Raw genomic sequence first — 18,640 nt, forward strand, 5'->3', positions numbered from 1 at the left:
CGACTTCGTCCCTTTGGTCTAGCTCTCCGAAGGTGCCTCCTTCCTCTAACTTGCACGGGAATTTGTCTCCGAGTTGGAAGACGGTGCTTACCACCTTCGCTTTCCCTTTTCCATCCACGCCCTGGATGTAGCACATCCTCGCCATGGATTGGTCTCCCAACATCACGGCGATCCCTTTATCGGTCGGGAACTTCATCATCAGGTGGTACGTGGATGTTATGGCCTTCAACCGATTGAGAGTCGGGCGGCCGACGATGATGTTGTAAGCCGAGGGCTGATCCACCACCAGGAACGACACGATGTGGGTAACCTCGAGCCCCCCCGGCGTACCGAAGGTAACCGGGAGGTCGATAGTTCCCTCCGTCATAACCCTCTCCCCGGAGAAGCCGAAGAGTGGGGTTGAGATCGGGGTCGGTCTTACCCCGGATAGCTTCATCCTGTCCAACGCCGATTTGAAGATTATGTCGGCGGAGCTCCCATTGTCGATCAGGATTCTCCGGACGAGGTTGTTGGCGACCGGGGCGGAGACGACTATCGCGTCGTTGTGCGGATGGAGAACTCGCGTTGCTTCTTGTCCGGTGAAGAACATGGACTCGAAGGGGGCCGGGGGAGGGACCTCGTACGTATGGTTGATGTAGTGCGCTATTTTCCCTTGGGAAACTTCGCGCACGTACTTCTTCCTTTGCGTGGCCGAGTCCCCGAACTCCGGGCCACCCAAGATTGCACCCACGACGTGAAGTTGCGAGCTCTCCGGCTCTTCGTTTGTCGCGCGGTCCGTGACAGTCACCGTCGCCGGACCTTTCTTCCCTTGCCGCGGGCGACCTCCGTGCGCCGCGGCCGTCCCGATAGTTCTTAGGACATACTCTTTCAGCTTCCCATCTTGAATCAGGGCCTCAATCTGACGCTTAAGCTGATAGCATTCGGATGTCAGGTGCCCGTGATCCTGATGGTAATCACAGTACTTGCTTTGATCCCTCTTGGCGGGATCCTTCGTGAGCGGGGTCGGGCTCCCCAACTTGTCACGATGCAGAGCTAGGATTTGCTCCGGCGGAGTGTTCAGAGGAGTGAATGGCGAGAACCTCCGAAAGCTGTCGACATGCGATGGCTTCGGCCCGGGGAGGGAACGGCCGTTAGGGGCCTGGCTTCCCTTATTCCTCCTCTTTCGGGGGTCGGGACGATCCTCATCTCGATCGTCGCGGCGGCGACTCCCCTGTCCTCCTGCCTTTCGGCCATCTCGGCCATCGAGATAGTCCTCGACTCCCATGTATGTGCGGGCTCTTGTCATCAGCTCCGCCATGTCACGCGGGACTTGGCCAACAATAGACTTGAGGAAGTCGCTCGTGCGCACTCCCTCGGTGATCGCCGTGATGGCGTCCCTGTCGTCGAACCCCTCGACCTTGTGAGACTCCTCGGTGAAGCGAGCGAGGTATTGTCTCAGCGTCTCGTCTCTTCCTTGACGGATAGAGAGGAGGTGGGTCTTCGGCTTCTTCTGCGCCACGAGGGTGGCGAATCGGGCGAGGAAAGCCTCTCGCAAGGCCCGGAAAGACGGGATGCTTCCCGGTCTCAAGCTTCGGAACCACTCAAACCCCGAGCCTGTGAGGGTCAGGCTGAAGGCTTGGCAGAGGGTGGCGTCCGCCTGCCCTTGCATAGTCATCCACGTCTCATAGTGTTGGACGTGGAAGTGGGGGTCCGTACGTCCATCGTAGGGAGGAATGGACGGTAGCTTGAAGTTCCCCACGCATGGTTGCGCGAGGATTTGTGCGGCGAAGGGAGAGTACGATTCCTCGATCCCTCCGTACGGCCTTTGCCTCCCCGACTCCCTCATTTCGATGATTTGATTCTGGAGGCTTTGAATCATCGTGACCATGTCGAGCCCATTAGCGGGGCCGATCGTTGGGGCCACGGGAGTCACCGGTTGGCGTTCGTTGGACGCTTGGTCCACGACATTGGCCTGTGGCCGGCCGAGAGTTGCGGCGGGGAGCGCGTCCCTTCGAGAGTTTAGCCTTTGGCGGAGATCCTCCCCTCGGGAGTTTCTCTGCGCCGTCAAGCGCTCTCTAAGGTCCGCACTAGGTGCGGGGCGAGGTGAGGTCGCCCTTGGTCGGGCCGTCCGGCGGGCGCTTCGGCTGTCGGCCCCATCGTCTACCAGAGTCGCTCTCTCCTCGGCGAGGGGCCGTGTCCGGCCACCTCTTGAAACCGAGGGGGCGAGTCCCCGGGAATGTGACCGTGCCTGCTGCCGCCCTATGTGCGACGGTCCGGCCAAAGCGTCGTCGGGCCTCTCGGGCCGCGAAGGGGCGAGGCTAGGCGTTGCCTCGTTGGTCCTCGACTCCCCCACATATTCGGAGTCGGAGTAGTCTTTGGCGGACCTATCCTCAACGTCATAGCCGAGGAGGTCGGCTATGAGCGAACCATCGACGCCGGGGCGGTCAAGGAGCTCCGCAAGCCGCCGGGCCGTGTCCTCTCGGAGCGCGGCCTCGGGGTCAACCATCGGGTCTTGGGGCTGGCTCTCGCTATCGCGAGGTTGCCCTTCAAGACGATGTGCGAGGTGCCGAAGACCGTACCTCGAGCCAGTCGCTCGGGTACCCGCGGAGGTAGTGGGAATGTGACTCATCTCTCGAGAGTCGTGAGAACAGAGGGAGAAAAACTGGTAGAGGGAATGCGTCGTCAAGGTCGAGAGATCCCCTCCTTCTAGCGCCAAAATGTTGTCGCAGTTTTTCGGACAACGATTTAGGAACCGGAAATGGTTAGACCCAAGGCCGGACCAAGTGGTCTCACTCCGGCTCGAGCGTGTCGGACTCGATATCTCAAGTCGTCCCTTAGCTGTCTGTAATGTCTATCTCGTCCAAGCACCTGAAACACAAGCGAAGAGGTGTGAACTACAAAGGGGAAACAGAGGGGTTGCCTCCGTTTACCTCTCCGACGCTCAACATTAGTAGGATTGAGGTGGTTGATAGAGGTTTAGTGTTTAGGGGTCGAGAGTTGAGAGAAACGAGCGAGTTGTTAGTTCGGCAGCGTTTCAGTACTCAAATTCGGATTACCTGGTTCGAGGGAGAGACCCTCTTATTTATAGGCGGCCAAGAGGTGTTTGAGGAACCCCTTGGCCTTGGGCCGGTCTTGGAAGGACGGCCTTGGAGCGCCGGCCGAGGAGGGCCGGCCTTGGAGCGCCGGCCGAGGAGGGCCGGCCTTGGAGCGCCGGCCGAGGGGGGCCGGCCTTGGAGCGCCGGCCGAGGAGGGCCGGCCTTGGAGCGCCGGCCGAGGGGGGCCGGCCGTGGAGCGCCGGCCGAGGGGGTCCGGCCTTGGAGCGCCGGCCGAGGGGGCCGGTCCTGGAGCGCCGGCCGAGGAGGCCGGTCCTGGAGCGCCGGCCGAGGAGGGCCGGCCTTGGAGCACCGGCCGAGGAGGGCCGGTCCTGGAGCGCCGGCCGAGGAGGGCCGGCCTTGGAGCGCCGGCCGAGGAGGCCGGTCCTGGAGCGCCGGCCGAGGAGGCCGGTCCTGGAGCGCCGGCCGAGGAGGGCCGGCCTTGGAGCACCGGCCGAGGAGGGCCGGTCCTGGAGCGCCGGCCGAGGAGGGCCGGCCTTGGAGCGCCGGCCGAGGAGGGCCGGCCTTGGAGCGCCGGCCGAGGAGGGCCGGCCTTGGAACACCGGCCGAGGAGGGCCGGCCATGGAGCGCCGGCCACGGCGAGTGCCGGCCCCGGACGAGCGCCGGGCTTAGGACGGCCGCCAGCGTGGCCGTCGTCGATCTACCGGACCGAGACGGACCGGTAACAAAAACCTTTGGTTTCCTTCGGATATCCTACAAACAGGCACAATTCTGACCTACTAGCCAACTTGCTAGTCTTTTGCCTCAGAACGTGTGCAGGGCAACCCCAAATTCGGATGCGGCCAAGATTCACTTTACGGCCAGTCCATCGTTCATAAGGAGTACCAGGAACCGTTTTGGACGGAACTTGGTTCAGAATGTAGGCGGCTGTTTCGAGGGCATATCCCCAAAAGGAAAGCGGGAGTGATGAGTAACTCATCATTGATCTAACCATCTCCATAAGAGTTCGGTTTCTTCTCTCTGACACTCCGTTTTGTTGAGGTGTGCCAGGTGCGGTAAGCTGAGAAGCGATACCTTCTTCTTTAAGAAAGTCATCGAACTCTCCAGACATATACTCACCACCTCGATCAGATCGAAGGGTTTTGATCACTTTGCCAGTTTGCTTTTCCACTAAAGCCCTAAAGACCTTAAATACGTCAAAGGTCTCGGATTTGTGTTTAAGCAAATAGACAAACCCATATCTTGAGTAATCATCAGTGAAGGTAACGAAGTATTCGTATCCTCCACGTGCCTGTTGGTTGAGCGGACCACATACATCAGAATGTATTAGTTCCAGCAACTCAGTGGCTCTTCGACCCTTATCGGAGAAAGGTCGCTTAGTCATTTTTCCTTCTATGCAGGATTCACAAGTAGGTAGTGAACCTATTGCAGAGGCTTGGAGTGGACCATCCCTCACAAGTCTCTTAATCCTTTCTAGACTGATATGACCAAGTCTTAAGTGCCATAGGTGTGTTGATTTTGTTAGATCGGAGGATTCAGAAAGTTTGATCCTCTTTGGCTCCCTAATTAGATCATTGTCTATTTCGGTGTCTAAAAGAGAAGGTTGAGTGGGATAGATGTAGAAAAGAGCATTCTTCATACATGCATCAGTGACAAAAGAATTATCAGGAAACGAAATACGAATTCCATTCTTAATGAACTTTAAACAATAATCTTGCTCACGAAGACGAGCAACGGATATTAAGTTCTTCCCAAAGGTAGGAACAAAATAAACATTATTCAAGTTTAAAGTGCGGTCTTCAAAAGACAGCGTCACGGATCCCACAGCCTTTGCAGACACCAGGCTCCCATCACCCCATTTGAAACAGAACTCGCCTTCCTCTAAGCTTTTGGTTTTCTTGAAACCATTCAAGGAACAACAAATATGGTTAGTAGCAGCGGAGTCAAGAATCCACGTTGATACATTATCAGCTACTAAGCATGCTTCGGTAACTAGTACAATACTATGTTCCTTTGCTTTGAGATTGGCTAACAGTTCTTTTTATCGGCCTTGTAAGGTCTCTTCACAGTTCCAGAGGCGGAGGCTTTTTGCTCAGTAGAATGTGCCTCTCCTTGATTCCTCTTTCTCTTAGTGAAACCTACAGCAGTGTGAAGTTCCTCCATAAGCTTTGTAAAGGATAAACTTTTGAATCTCGCCGTTTGTAATTTACGGTTAATAAATGAGCTTTCGTGTGTTAGAAGTAAGTTCTTGAATGAGTTATGGACGTTGAAGTTTATCGAGTTAATTTAAATTATCTTAAGGTGATGGAAAATCTCGGAATAAATAAAAGATTTATCGAGTTCGTCTCGAATAATAAATTATTTTCCGAGGAAATATGCCGGAATTTAATTTAAGAAATAAATTCTCAGGGATGAGAATTATTTCCGAGAAATCTTAAATATATTTAAATTAATCAAGAACGAATGAGGAAAGTCTCGGTTTGAATAACTTAATTAAAAGTTCGAGCGAGTACGGGTTTTAGTGACAAAATTTTGTGACAAGGATGTGATTGTAACGTTTTTGGAGCTATTTGAGAATAAAAACGTGAGAGTGGGGTTGATTTTAGAAGATGGAGGAAAAGTGAATTTAATAAATAAATAATTTATTTTCCTCCTTCTCCAATGTTCTTTCCCCTTCTCTTTTCTTCTTCACGTGCAAAGAAGAAACTTATCTTCCTCTTCCTCACTATCGCGCGACCTGCAAGAAAGAAGGAACAAAGAAAAAAAAAATTCAATCGCCGCCGCTCACCACCAGCCGCGCCACTCAGCCACCACCACCTCGTCCTTCCTTCTTTCTTCCTCGTCTTCCTCTCCTTCGTCGCTCTGCCTCTCGTGCAACTCACAGCCACCGCGCGCGCGCCTCGCCGAGGAGAAGAGTCGCCGCCGCCGAGTCGCCATGGCCGCTGACCGAGGAAGGACACCGGAAATCAAGTGAGAACGTGCCGAGGAGATCGATTTCATAGCAAGCAAGGTGAGGAAATTTCTTCTCCGAAATCAATTTTGATGTTTAGGGATTTGGAATTTGATTTGGGGATTTCGAATTCTATGATGATTTCTGAAGAATTGAGGGTGATTAGTTGTTATTTGAACTTGAGATTTTTGATTTGTGATGTTGATGATTTGATTGGAAGCTTGAACTCGGTTTTGGTTTGAGTTGCTTGACCGTGAGTTTGTGTGGCCGTGTGTTGTCTTGGCCGTGTGAATCTCTTTGGCTGTGATTTCTGAAATGTTGTGTTGTTGTTATTTAGTGTTTTTCGGAGTAAATTCTGAGCTCGGAAGTTGTTATGGACGTTTGATTTTTGAGTTCTTGATGGAATTGTCGCGAATTTTAGCTTGGCCGTGTTTGTTGATTATTTTGGCCGTGAGAATGTTTTTGGGCTCGTTTTGTGTGAGTAGGTTGAATTTGTAGAATCATTTTGAGAGTTATTCAAGACTTGAGGCGTGACTCGTTGAGTTGTTTATGTGTCTTGGAAACGTTGGGTTGTTATGATTTGAGTTTGTAATTGATTTGGAAGATGGATTTGAATTTGAAATCGTTAGTTTGACCTGAGAATTTAGACTCGGATTTGGTTAGCGTGATTTGGAGAAGTGACATGAGTTTTGGTTATTGTGATTTTGAGATTTGAGAATTTGGGTTTGAAATTGATAGTTTGTGATTTGAGATTTGATGATTCGTTCGGGCTCAGGTTTTTGGTTAGCTCGTTTTTGAGGTTGAAATGTGAACTTTATGACAAGTTTACGTGATTTGTTGACAAGGTTATGGATTTTGTGACAAGTTATATTGGATTTGAGAATTGTGTTAGTGGTTCGATTTCGGTTTCTAAGTCGAGTCGAGAGTTGGATGTTATAATTGACTCGATATTCGTTTTCTGAATTTCACAGCTCAGTCACAGATCAGGTCGAGACGAGCGAGAGCCGGCGGAACTAAACGCGTGGAAGCTGGAAAGTTAGAGAATTCAGAACAGATTTTTAAAGCTCGATCTCACTCGTGAGTCGTTTATCGCTTTATAGCGTTAGACTCGAGTCTTGATTTTGGATTTGAGATTTGTATTCAAGGATTATTAATTATTTGTTAAGAGATGTTTGAGAATTTAATTTTTGGTTAATTCATTTAGAATTCTCGGTTCGTACTATTTTCGGATTATTTCTTTAATTTATTTAAGACTCGTTAAAATAAGGATTTTGATTTTATTTCGTACTCATTCTCTGGTACGAATTCGTATGAGTCTTGAATAAGTTTAAATTCCGAAAAGCCGAGAAATAAGTGAATTAAATTCTCGAACCCCTGAACTGACTCGCAATGAATCCCGATAACGAACCTTAAGCTTGTCATCATCTCTCGAATCATTGACTAATGAGTTTCAACTTCGGGTTTTAGTTTCTCGATGCTTCGGAACGTGTTAACACTTCAGGACGCGTAGTCTCGGGAAGCGTGTAAAGCAAGGAAACTCCGGAAGTCAACAGATTTTCAGACGATCTTTTCCGGGTAAGTGTGGAGACTTAAGTCAACTACATACCAAGGGAATAACCCTGTTTACGTGCATTATTGCTTGTTAGTAAACAAGAATAGGAAAAGCTTTAAAATCGAATAACCTCAAAGATTAAGGCTTCGGCCGCTTTTCCTGAAAACTTAGCGTGAGTTCGCTCAATAAGTTCAAACGTAAGATTTGTGAAACCCAGCCTTTGATATGTGATATAATCTTTCTTTAGGATTTGTGATTGACCCGTTAGAATGGGGGAGACAGGAGAGCCATGTTTAACTCTCGAATTCAAATCGAGGGTAGAAGTACCGGGAGTCACATCCCGAGTCTTCAACCTAAAACACTAACGAGCATAAAAGGGAAATGAAATATCTTTCAGGATTTATCCTGAGTCGCTCTCCTGTAAGTAGCATAGGTGTGTACTCTGAGTGCAGCAGAGTACCTGAACCTTAAAGAATTGTTGCGTCGATGGTACCAAAACGAAATGGACCCTGACGGGCTATGAGGGCCTGGGGGATGGCGCTGAGTACTCATTTATCGGGAAGTCGACCAAGAGTCGCACCCGATCTTAATGCCAGGTTATGAGGACCTGAAGGACGCACCTTGACGGGCTATGAGGGCCTGGGGGTTGCGCCGACGCCGAATGAAGTTGGTACCATTAGTGGATCCCAGACAGACGTTAAAACTCTTAGGCCGCCGGACGACTGCTGCTCGAAGTCTAAGGCTGGTCTCTTGTCGTTCTGAAGGTTATAGCGGGGGATGTGTGTAACCTTAAAGACGACAAGTACTAGTTAGAGTGTGTACACACGATTCATGCTCTAGAACTTGTTAGATTTGCATCCTTGCATTCTTATGTGCTTGTTTGCACGTCACACGATATCACATGACATTAGTCGCTTTATTTTCTAAGTTAGACTCCCACTTACTGAGTCAATCGACTCATAGTTTTATGACCCTTGGTAATGTAGAGAAGGGCAAGACGGCGACGTGAATAACAGAACTGAAGACGAAGACCGGACGTGTATCTCTTGACCTTTGGGCTAGTGGAGACTCACTCGGGATCAACCTCTTCTATAGTTATGACTATATTTTGTTGAACCCCTTTCGTACTCTACGTTCCTAAAACTATTTCCTGTAATTATACGTAAACCCAGGAGCGGTTATGTAAATATTTAGAGTCGTAGTGAGACTCAAAGTTTGAATTGAGAAAAACGAAAAATTTACCAGGTTTTTATATAATGACTTATAATACTTATATGATATCGTATTACGTTTAACAGAAGTATTATGATTATTATGTTGATTTGATTATGTTTCTGTTGATATGAGATATATTGTTATATTGATGTTGAGACTTGTTATGTAACCCACCGTCGCGGCTCGTGAACCGGCGACAAGAGGTCGCGGGTCGTGACAGGTTTTGTGGTATCAGAGCCCAGGTTTAACCTTTCCTGTAGACTTGAGATACACGTTTCCGGTACGGATTGCGGGATCATGCTGAGCTTACTGTTGCCTTCTTTGTTGATAGAACGCGGATAGTTGTAAGCAGCGACATGATTTTCCTTTTTGGAACCCGTTTGACTAAGCCTCGGGAAATGCTAGTCTCTTTCTGGTAGTCTATAGATTTGTGTAGATAGCGATAGTTGCCATGTGACGTGTAAATAGTAAAGGCATGAATGCAGGTTGTATATATCTTTTTGACTTGATGTAGATATGAGAAATGTTTATGAGATCTCGTTTTGAGTTAGGATCGTGTGTTGATATGTTTTCTTTTCTCGCATTCTCGATGTTGTGACTTGGATTTTAGCCATGCCCTCTTCCATGTGTAGAATTGAGCAGGCATGGGGCCTAGACGAGAGCCGTCTAATGCCGAGAATGTTACAGCGGCGGATCTCACAGAGATGAGACGCGCGCTGGAGAGACAAGCTGCTGACGCGACCCATAGACATGAGATGAATCGGAGGTTCGCGTAGCACCTAGATGAGCAGAACCGCACGATCGCAGAACTCTTAACGAGGTTGGACGCGCCGCCTCAACAGCACCCAGCGCCTCCAGTTCCAGGAGAACGAGTAGAGAATCCACCGCCAGTGCTTGTGGATCCTCCTGAGGAGCTAAACTTCCAGATTCGTGACGTCGTTCCTCCTGTGAGCGAGCCGGTATATGAGAGGTTTCGAAAGCAGAAGCCTCCGACGTTTGACGGTCTTGGGGATCCAGCTGTAGCTGAGAATTGGGTTAAGAAGATGCAGCAGATCTTCAACTACATGCAGCTGTCCGATACCGAGAGAGTGGCTTGCGCTGTGAATCAACTGGAGGATGAGGCTAGGGGCTGGTGGGAAGTGATGGCGTCGTCGGAGGATGTCCACTCAATGACGTTGGTCCATTTCCTCAATCTGTTTCACGGGAAGTATCTGAGTGAAGCTAACCTGTCGAACAAGGTACGCGAGTTCATGAGCCTACGACAAGGTTCAATGTCGGTATCAGGATATACGACAAAGTTCGACACGTTAGCCAGGTTCGCTCCTTCCCTAGTCCCTACTGATCAGGCTAGGAAGATGAAATACATGCACGGGCTCAATGTTGACATCGTGAGCCAAGTGGATAGCGGAGATGTTGGACCTCGCTCATACGCCAACGCTGTGCAAAGAGCTTTACGGATTGCTGGTTGGCGTGAGGGTGATCGAACTCCTGCACCGAAACCAACTACCGCAACACCTTCTGAAGCTGTTGGCCCAAAGCAGAGCGAATCAAGGAGAAGATTCAGATCCCAATCAGGGTGGGATAATCAGCCACAACGAGGAGATGGAATGAGGTCCCAACAAGGCTTGAGTTATCGACCTCAAGGAAGTTCTGGAAATCAATCACAGTCGATGAACCAGAACAGAGGGCGTGAAGATAGCGGACGTTCAGGGCCGCCTAGTAAGAAGCCTAGGACCTCTGGAAGCAATCAGTCGCTCGTGTGCCGAAGGTGTGGCAGATCGCACGAGGGAGAGTGGTATGCTCGTGCGCTGGTGTGTTTCAAATGCGGGAAAGAGGGACATCTGTCCCGAGTATGTGAGAATCCAGAAGTAAAGACCCATGCACCCAAAGAGCAGCCGAAAGCTAATGCCAGAGTCTTCCCCATCCGAGAAGATGAAGTACGAGCAGGGTCGCCCACCACTGTCACAGGTTAGATTTTCGTGGATTCCTAGCATTGATAGAATTCAGGAGCCACACATTCATTCATCGCATCTAGGAAGTCTGATCAGTTAGGTGAGCATCAGAAGGAATTCTCGTACCCGTTCGTTACGGCTACGCCTTCTAGAGAAAAGTACCAGTCGTTATGCTGGTATAGAGACGTGCCTATCCGAGTTCATGATCAGACAATGAAAGTAGACTTGATAGAATTGGAAATGGTGGAATATGACGTAATCCTTGGAATGGATTGGTTAAGTACCCACCATGCAATCATAGATTGCCGAAAGAAGTCGGTTCTATTCCAGAACCCAGGACTTGGACCGCTGTAGTTCCAAGGTTCCTCTCGGAAATCGAGTTTTTCGATCGTATCGGCGCTAAAGGCTGTGAAGATGATGCATCAGGGATATGCTGGTTACCTTGCAAGCGTGGTAGACGTCACGAAGATAGTCAAGCCACAGCCGCATAAGACTCCAGTTGCTAGAGATTTCCTTGATATTTTTTTCCCTGAAGATCTTCCAGGTCTACCTCCTGATCGAGAAGTTGAGTTCAACATAGAGCTCATTCCAAGAACAGCTCCGATATCGAAAGCTCCATATCGTATGGCTCCAGCGGAATTGAAAGAACTCAAAACGCAACTACAAGAGTTGCTTGACAAAGGGTTCATACGACCAAGCCATTCGCCTTGGGGAGCGCCAGTCTTGTTCGTTAAGAAGGCAGATGGTTCCCTATGGCTCTGTATTGATTACCGTGGGTTGAACCAGGTGACGATCAAGAATAAGTATCTGTTGCCACAGATTGACGATCTTTTTGATCAACTGTCAGGAGCGACAGTGTTCTCAAAGATTGACTTGCGTTCGGGATACCATCAACTGAAGGTTCGAGATGAAGACATCTCAAGGTCGTCAGAAAAACTATGCTGACAGACATAGAAGACCTCTAGAGTTTGGAGCCGGAGAGAAAGTTTTTCTGAAGATCTCACCCATGCGAGGAGTTATGAGGTTTGGGAAGAAAGAGAAGCTCAGTCCAAGGTATGTTGGACCTTTTGAGATCATTGAGCGTGTAGGCAAGACAACTTATCGCTTGGCGTTGCCGCCGTCTATGCCCAACCTTTATAATGTATTCCACGTGTCCATGTTACAGAAGTATGTGTTTGACCCTTCGCATGTTCTACAAGAGCAAGAGGTTGAGATCTCTCCTGAAGTCAGATATGAAGAGCCAGCTGTAGCGATTTTTTATCGCAAGGATAAAGTTTTAAGGAATAAGACCATTCCTTTGGTCAAGGTTTTGTGGAAGAGGCATGTTGTGGAAGAAGCTACATGGGTGCTCGAGAGTGAGATGCAAAAGAAGTACCCTACTCTGTTTTAAGTTTCGAGGACGAAACTCTTTTAAGGGGGTAGGGATTGTAAAGGATAAACTTTTGAATATCGCCGTTTGTAATTTACGGTTAATAAATGAGCTTTCGTGTGTTACAAGTAAGTTCTTGAATGAGTTATGGACGTTGAAGTTTATCGAGTTAATTTAAATTATCTTAAGGTGATGGAAAATCTCGGAATAAATAAAAGATTTATCGAGTTCGTCTCGAATAATAAATTATTTTCCGAGGAAATATGCCGGAATTTAATTTAAGAAATAAATTCTCAAGGATGAGAATTATTTCCGAGAAACCTTAAATATATTTAAATTAATCAAGAACGAATGAGGAAAGTCTCGGTTTGAATAACTTAATTAAAAGTTCGAGCGAGTACGGGTTTTAGTGACAAAATTTTGTGACAAGGACGTGATTGTAACGTTTTTGGAGCTATTTGAGAATAAAAACGTGAGAGTGGGGTTGATTTTAGAAGATGGAGGAAAAGTGAATTTAATAAATAAATAATTTATTTTCCTGCTTCTCCAATGTTCTTTCCCCTTCTCTTTTCTTCTTCACGTGCAAAGAAGAAACTTATCTTCCTCTTCCTCACTATCGCGCGACCTGCAAGAAAGAAGGAACAAAGAAAAAAAAAATTCAATCGCCGCCGCTCACCACCAGCCGCGCCATTCAGCCACCACCACCTCGTCCTTCCTTCTTTCTTCCTCGTCTTCCTCTCCTTCGTCGCTCTGCCTCTCGTGCAACTCACAGCCACCGCGCGCGCGCCTCGCCGAGGAGAAGAGTCGCCGCCGCCGAGTCGCCATGGCCGCTGACCGAGGAAGGACACCGGAAATCAAGTGAGAACGTGCCGAGGAGATCGATTTCATAGCAAGCAAGGTGAGGAAATTTCTTCTCCGAAATCAATTTTGATGTTTAGGGATTTGGAATTTGATTTGGGGATTTCGAATTCTATGATGATTTCTGAAGAATTGAGGGTGATTAGTTGTTATTTGAACTTGAGATTTTTGATTTGTGATGTTGATGATTTGATTGGAAGCTTGAACTCGGTTTTGGTTTGAGTTGCTTGACCGTGAGTTTGTGTGGCCGTGTGTTGTCTTGGCCGTGTGAATCTCTTTGGCTGTGATTTCTGAAATGTTGTGTTGTTGTTATTTAGTGTTTTTCGGAGTAAATTCTGAGCTCGGAAGTTGTTATGGACGTTTGATTTTTGAGTTCTTGATGGAATTGTCGCGAATTTTAGCTTGGCCGTGTTTGTTGATTATTTTGGCCGTGAGAATGTTTTTGGGCTCGTTTTGTGTGAGTAGGTTGAATTTGTAGAATCATTTTGAGAGTTATTCAAGACTTGAGGCGTGACTCGTTGAGTTGTTTATGTGTCTTGGAAACGTTGGGTTGTTATGATTTGAGTTTGTAATTGATTTGGAAGATGGATTTGAATTTGAAATCGTTAGTTTGACCTGAGAATTTAGACTCGGATTTGGTTAGCGTGATTTGGAGAAGTGACATGAGTTTTGGTTATTGTGATTTTGAGATTTGAGAATTTGGGTTTGAAATTGATAGTTTGTGATTTGAGATTTGATGATTCGTTCGGGCTCAGGTTTTTGGTTAGCTCGTTTTTGAGGTTGAAATGTGAACTTTATGACAAGTTTACGTGATTTGTTGACAAGGTTATGGATTTTGTGACAAGTTATATTGGATTTGAGAATTGTGTTAGTGGTTCGCTTTCGGTTTCTAAGTCGAGTCGAGAGTTGGATGTTATAATTGACTCGATATTCGTTTTCTGAATTTCACAGCTCAGTCACAGATCAGGTCGAGACGAGCGAGAGCCGGCGGAACTAAACGCGTGGAAGCTGGAAAGTTAGAGAATTCAGAACAGATTTTTAAAGCTCGATCTCACTCGTGAGTCGTTTATCGCTTTATAGCGTTAGACTCGAGTCTTGATTTTGGATTTGAGATTTGTATTCAAGGATTATTAATTATTTGTTAAGAGATGTTTGAGAATTTAATTTTTGGTTAATTCATTTAGAATTCTCGGTTCGTACTATTTTCGGATTATTTCTTTAATTTATTTAAGACTCGTTAAAATAAGGATTTTGATTTTATTTCGTACTCATTCTCTGGTACGAATTCGTATGAGTCTTGAATAAGTTTAAATTCCGAAAAGCCGAGAAATAAGTGAATTAAATTCTCGAACCCCTGAACTGACTCGCAATGAATCCCGATAACGAACCTTAAGCTTGTCATCATCTCTCGAATCATTGACTAATGAGTTTCAACTTCGGGTTTTAGTTTCTCGATGCTTCGGAACGTGTTAACACTTCAGGACGCGTAGTCTCGGGAAGCGTGTAAAGCAAGGAAACTCCGGAAGTCAACAGATTTTCAGACGATCTTTTCCGGGTAAGTGTGGAGACTTAAGTCAACTACATACCAAGGGAATAACCTTGTTTACGTGCATTATTGCTTGTTAGTAAACAAGAATAGGAAAAGCTTTAAAATCGAATAACCTCAAAGATTAAGGCTTCGGCCGCTTTTCCTGAAAACTTAGCGTGAGTTCGCTCAATAAGTTCAAACGTAAGATTTGTGAAACCCAGCCTTTGATATGTGATATAATCGTTCTTTAGGATTTGTGATTGACCCGTTAGAACGGGGGAGACAGGAGAGCCATGTTTAACTCTCGAATTCAAATCGAGGGTAGAAGTACCGGGAGTCACATCCCCAGTCTTCAACCTAAAACACTAACGAGCATAAAAGGGAAATGAAATATCTTTCAGGATTTATCCTGAGTCGCTCTCCTGTAAGTAGCATAGGTGTGTACTCTGAGTGCAGCAGAGTACCCGAACCTTAAAGAATTGTTGCGTCGATGGTACCAAAACGAAATGGACCCTGACGGGCTATGAGGGCCTGGGGGATGGCGCTGAGTACTCATTTATCGGGAAGTCAACCAAGAGTCGCACCCGATCTTAATGCCAGGTTATGAGGACCTGAAGGACGCACCTTGACGGGCTATGAGGGCCTGGGGGTTGCGCCGACGCCGAATGAAGTTGGTACCATTAGTGGATCCCAGACAGACGTTAAAACTCTTAGGCCGCCGGACGACTGCTGCTCGAAGTCTAAGGCTGGTCTCTTGACGTTCTGAAGGTTATAGCGGGGGATGTGTGTAACCTTAAAGACGACAAGTACTAGTTAGAGTGTGTACACACGATTCATGCTCTAGAACTTGTTAGATTTGCATCCTTGCATTCTTATGTGCTTGTTTGCACGTCACAGGATATCACATGACATTAGTCGCTTTATTTTCTAAGTTAGACTCCCACTTACTGAGTCAATCGACTCATAGTTTTATGACCCTTGGTAATGTAGAGAAGGGCAAGACGGCGACGTGAATAACAGAACTGAAGACGAAGACCGGACGTGTATCTCTTGACCTTTGGGCTAGTGGAGACTCACTCGGGATCAACCTCTTCTATAGTTATGACTATATTTTGTTGAACCCCTTTCGTACTCTACGTTCCTAAAACTATTTCCTGTAATTATACGTAAACCCAGGAGCGGTTATGTAAATATTTAGAGTCGTAGTGAGACTCAAAGTTTGAATTGAGAAAAACGAAAAATTTACCAGGTTTTTATATAATGACTTATAATACTTATATGATATCGTATTACGTTTAACAGAAGTATTATGATTATTATGTTGATTTGATTATGTTTCTGTTGATATGAGATATATTGTTATATTGATGTTGAGACTTGTGATGTAACCCACCGTCGCGGCTCGTGAACCGGCGACAAGAGGTCGCGGGTCGTGACAAGCTTGGTAACAGTGTACTCTAGCTTGTTAATGGAGTAGTTTGTCTTGAAGGTATCAAGAGATGCGGGGAGAGTTTCTAAGATCACATCTATGACATTCTTCCCCTCAATCTCAGATCCTAGGATTTCCATTTTACTCAGATGACTAATGATCAATATCATAAAGTCCTCAATAGGAGTCCTAGCCTGCATATGACAGTTCATAAACTGTCGGACTGCTTGTAGCCTTGTTTGACGCCTTTGCCCTCCAAACATCTCAAGGAGATTGTAGAGCATGTCAGCGGCAGTCTCGAAGTCATGATGTTGCTCTTTCAGTATATTGTTCATAGATGCCAAGATATAGCACCTCACAATCTCATCGGATCGAAGCCAGGCCGCTAAGGCGTCATTGTCCTCTTGAGTTGAATCATTATTCGTCACATGAGGACATGGGGTGGTGAGTACCCATTTTTGCTTGTTAACGGTAGGTATTATGTCGAGGTTACGTTTCGAGTCTATGTAGTTTTCGTTTTCGAGTTTGATCGAGGAAAGAAAGATTGAGAGATGGTTGAGAGACATATTGCCTATATAAGTTGAAACAAGTTTATGATTAGTCTTTGGTTTAGGATTTAAGTTTGTTTAAGACTTTATAAAATCCAAAGGTGTTATAATCCAAACGATAATTTACTCCCTCAAGAGAAGGCCGCAAAAAATCTCCATTTATAAGTAAATGACACATCATTAATGCTAAGCCAAGATGTCAATACATCTATTTTGACTAGCCACCTTTTAAATTGGTTTGGTCACTCACATCCTTTCGCAGAGCCTCAAGGGAGGATACTAGGGATTGAGCCTAAGTGTGCAACCAACCACTTAGTCCAAAAGATCAGCTTTGAAAAACAATCCCCCAAGGGGAGGCCTTGCCATCATTGCATCACTCTCGGACGTAGCTCATTGAGCAATGATCGAAGCAATAACGCCTTGGAGTACTCACATTTAAGTGAGGGTCGCAAGAGCGGCTCTTAGTCCCACGTTATTGCATCTTTCACTAGTGTTGGGGATCGTGGGTTACAAACAACGAATATAACCCTCCCACTTAGTTTTTGGAGTTGGTTCATCGTCTCTTATAAGTTCGGAAACAAATTTCCTAGTTAGAGAGCGACAGAGCGGACAACTAGAAGAGAATCCTAGATCGACATGTTCAGAGCAGTATTAGTGCATAAAGGCACAAGGTACATACTCGATCTTTTCCTATTTTCTATTTCGGGAAAGTGCATGAGGGAAGTGTGAACTTCAACTCACTCGAACACTTGAAAGTTTGAGATTACACATCTTTTTATTTTTCGGCTTGTCTACAAGGAGACCTCCCACTCAAATTTTCAATAGCATATAGATTTTGAACATATGTGATATAGATATAGTTTTGAAAACATTTTGAAAATTTATTTGATTTGGATGACAAAATATTTTCAAGTTTGAAAGTGAAAACGGTTTTTCAAAATTCAAACTAGTTTTGTAAAAATTCAATTTCAATTAAACTTTCAAAAATCAAAACATTTTAATCTTACACATCATGTTTATAATCATATGAAAAACATTTTTGCTCAAGAAAGTTTTCTCATTAGAGTTCTATAACTCATGGTAGTGGGGTTTGAAAATCCGGATTTCTAAAAAACTGGAGTTTCAGACAGCCGCGCACCTCGGAGTAAAATCGCCATATCTGGCGGCTCCGATGTCCTTTTGAGCCGAAACCGGTGGCATTGGACAGAGGACAGATAGAGATTTAATTTGATTCAAGAATCATTAAATTTAGATTTCTGAGAAGAGAGTTATGCTACTTTTAATGCGGGTTTACTTCAGCTCGAAGAAAAAGAAGTAAATTAACGCTTGGTCCTACTTAGGTGCGAAAAAGAATCAAGTGTAACGGAACGTTTTAAGATGTTGTTTAAAGCTTTTATTTGTGTTTTATTAGCAAGGTAATAACAAGGCATAAAAGAAATAACAACAAGCATAAAACGATTCAAGTAAAAATAAGAAACTAGCAAGATAACAAAACTAGTCACAAAATTTTACTCGAAAATTCTCAAACCTTTAAAACACGTTTTTCAATATAAAAAATTAAAAACTTTTAGAACTGATTCTAATGTGTTTTAACATCATCCCAAACTCATAGAAAATCAACATGGTTTTTAATTTAGAGACAAGTGCAATAAATTAAAAAAAAATCTAAGATTACAATTCTAACTTGTCACAAAATTAGTAAACTTTCGAAAACGATTTTCAAGCTCATAATTTAAAAACATGCACATGCATTCCTTTGACCATAGCTCTGATACCATTTATTGGAATCGATCTAGGGTTTAAGAAAAAGTTTAACGCTTCGTTAAGCGGCGGAATTTTAAAAATTTTCTTTTTAAGTAAAACTAGTTTTTACTAACCTAGACAAGAGCATGTACATGTAAATAAAAACTAATATGAGCTATTAAAGTTACTAACCTTTCTTGAAGCTTGAACCTTGTAGAAGCTTTTGGAAAGTTGCAACGCTCGTCTCCCCTCGCAGCACGTCTCTCTTTTTTTCCTCGGCACCTCGAGCAACCACGAAAGTTTCTATCACTAAATCACTCGAAAAGAAGGAATCAGTGAGTGGGCACTTTTAAACACTACGACTTGAGAACGAGTCTCGAAGTCGCAGAGCTAAACACTAGGTCGAGTGAGGACCTAGGTGCCAAGACAAGAAATAATCGAAAATAAACTAGAGAGAGAGAGAG

At 45.7% G+C, this 18,640-nt stretch overlaps 2 protein-coding genes and 2 long non-coding RNA genes across 4 annotated transcripts; all 4 read left to right on the forward strand.

The window, feature by feature from the left end:
• The first annotated feature begins 5,721 nt into the window (after positions 1-5,721).
• Positions 5,722-7,204, forward strand: LOC149402548 (uncharacterized). The gene is made up of 2 exons (XR_016296159.1): positions 5,722-6,042; positions 6,954-7,204. It is a non-coding gene; the product is annotated as an uncharacterized LOC149402548 (long non-coding RNA).
• A 2,189-nt stretch (positions 7,205-9,393) lies between these two features.
• On the forward strand, positions 9,394-11,646 carry LOC149402549 (uncharacterized). The gene is made up of 4 exons (XM_089608430.1): positions 9,394-9,429; positions 9,526-10,717; positions 10,802-10,956; positions 11,056-11,646. Exons 1-4 carry the CDS (start codon positions 9,394-9,396, stop codon positions 11,644-11,646), a joined length of 1,974 nt encoding a protein of 657 aa, XP_089464556.1.
• Positions 11,647-11,707: 61 nt separating this feature from the next.
• LOC149402550 (uncharacterized) lies at positions 11,708-12,091 on the forward strand. Its single transcript, XM_089608431.1, has one exon. It carries the CDS (start codon positions 11,708-11,710, stop codon positions 12,089-12,091), a length of 384 nt encoding a protein of 127 aa, XP_089464557.1.
• Positions 12,092-12,780: 689 nt separating this feature from the next.
• LOC149402551 (uncharacterized) lies at positions 12,781-14,130 on the forward strand. The gene is made up of 2 exons (XR_016296192.1): positions 12,781-12,968; positions 13,880-14,130. It is a non-coding gene; the product is annotated as an uncharacterized LOC149402551 (long non-coding RNA).
• The last annotated feature ends 4,510 nt before the right edge of the window (positions 14,131-18,640 follow it).

This window comes from Urtica dioica, chromosome 3 (assembly GCF_054948205.1).
Source record: "Urtica dioica subsp. dioica isolate 48M chromosome 3, U.dioica_male_clone48M_v1_H2, whole genome shotgun sequence".
Lineage (NCBI taxonomy): Eukaryota > Viridiplantae > Streptophyta > Magnoliopsida > Rosales > Urticaceae > Urtica > Urtica dioica.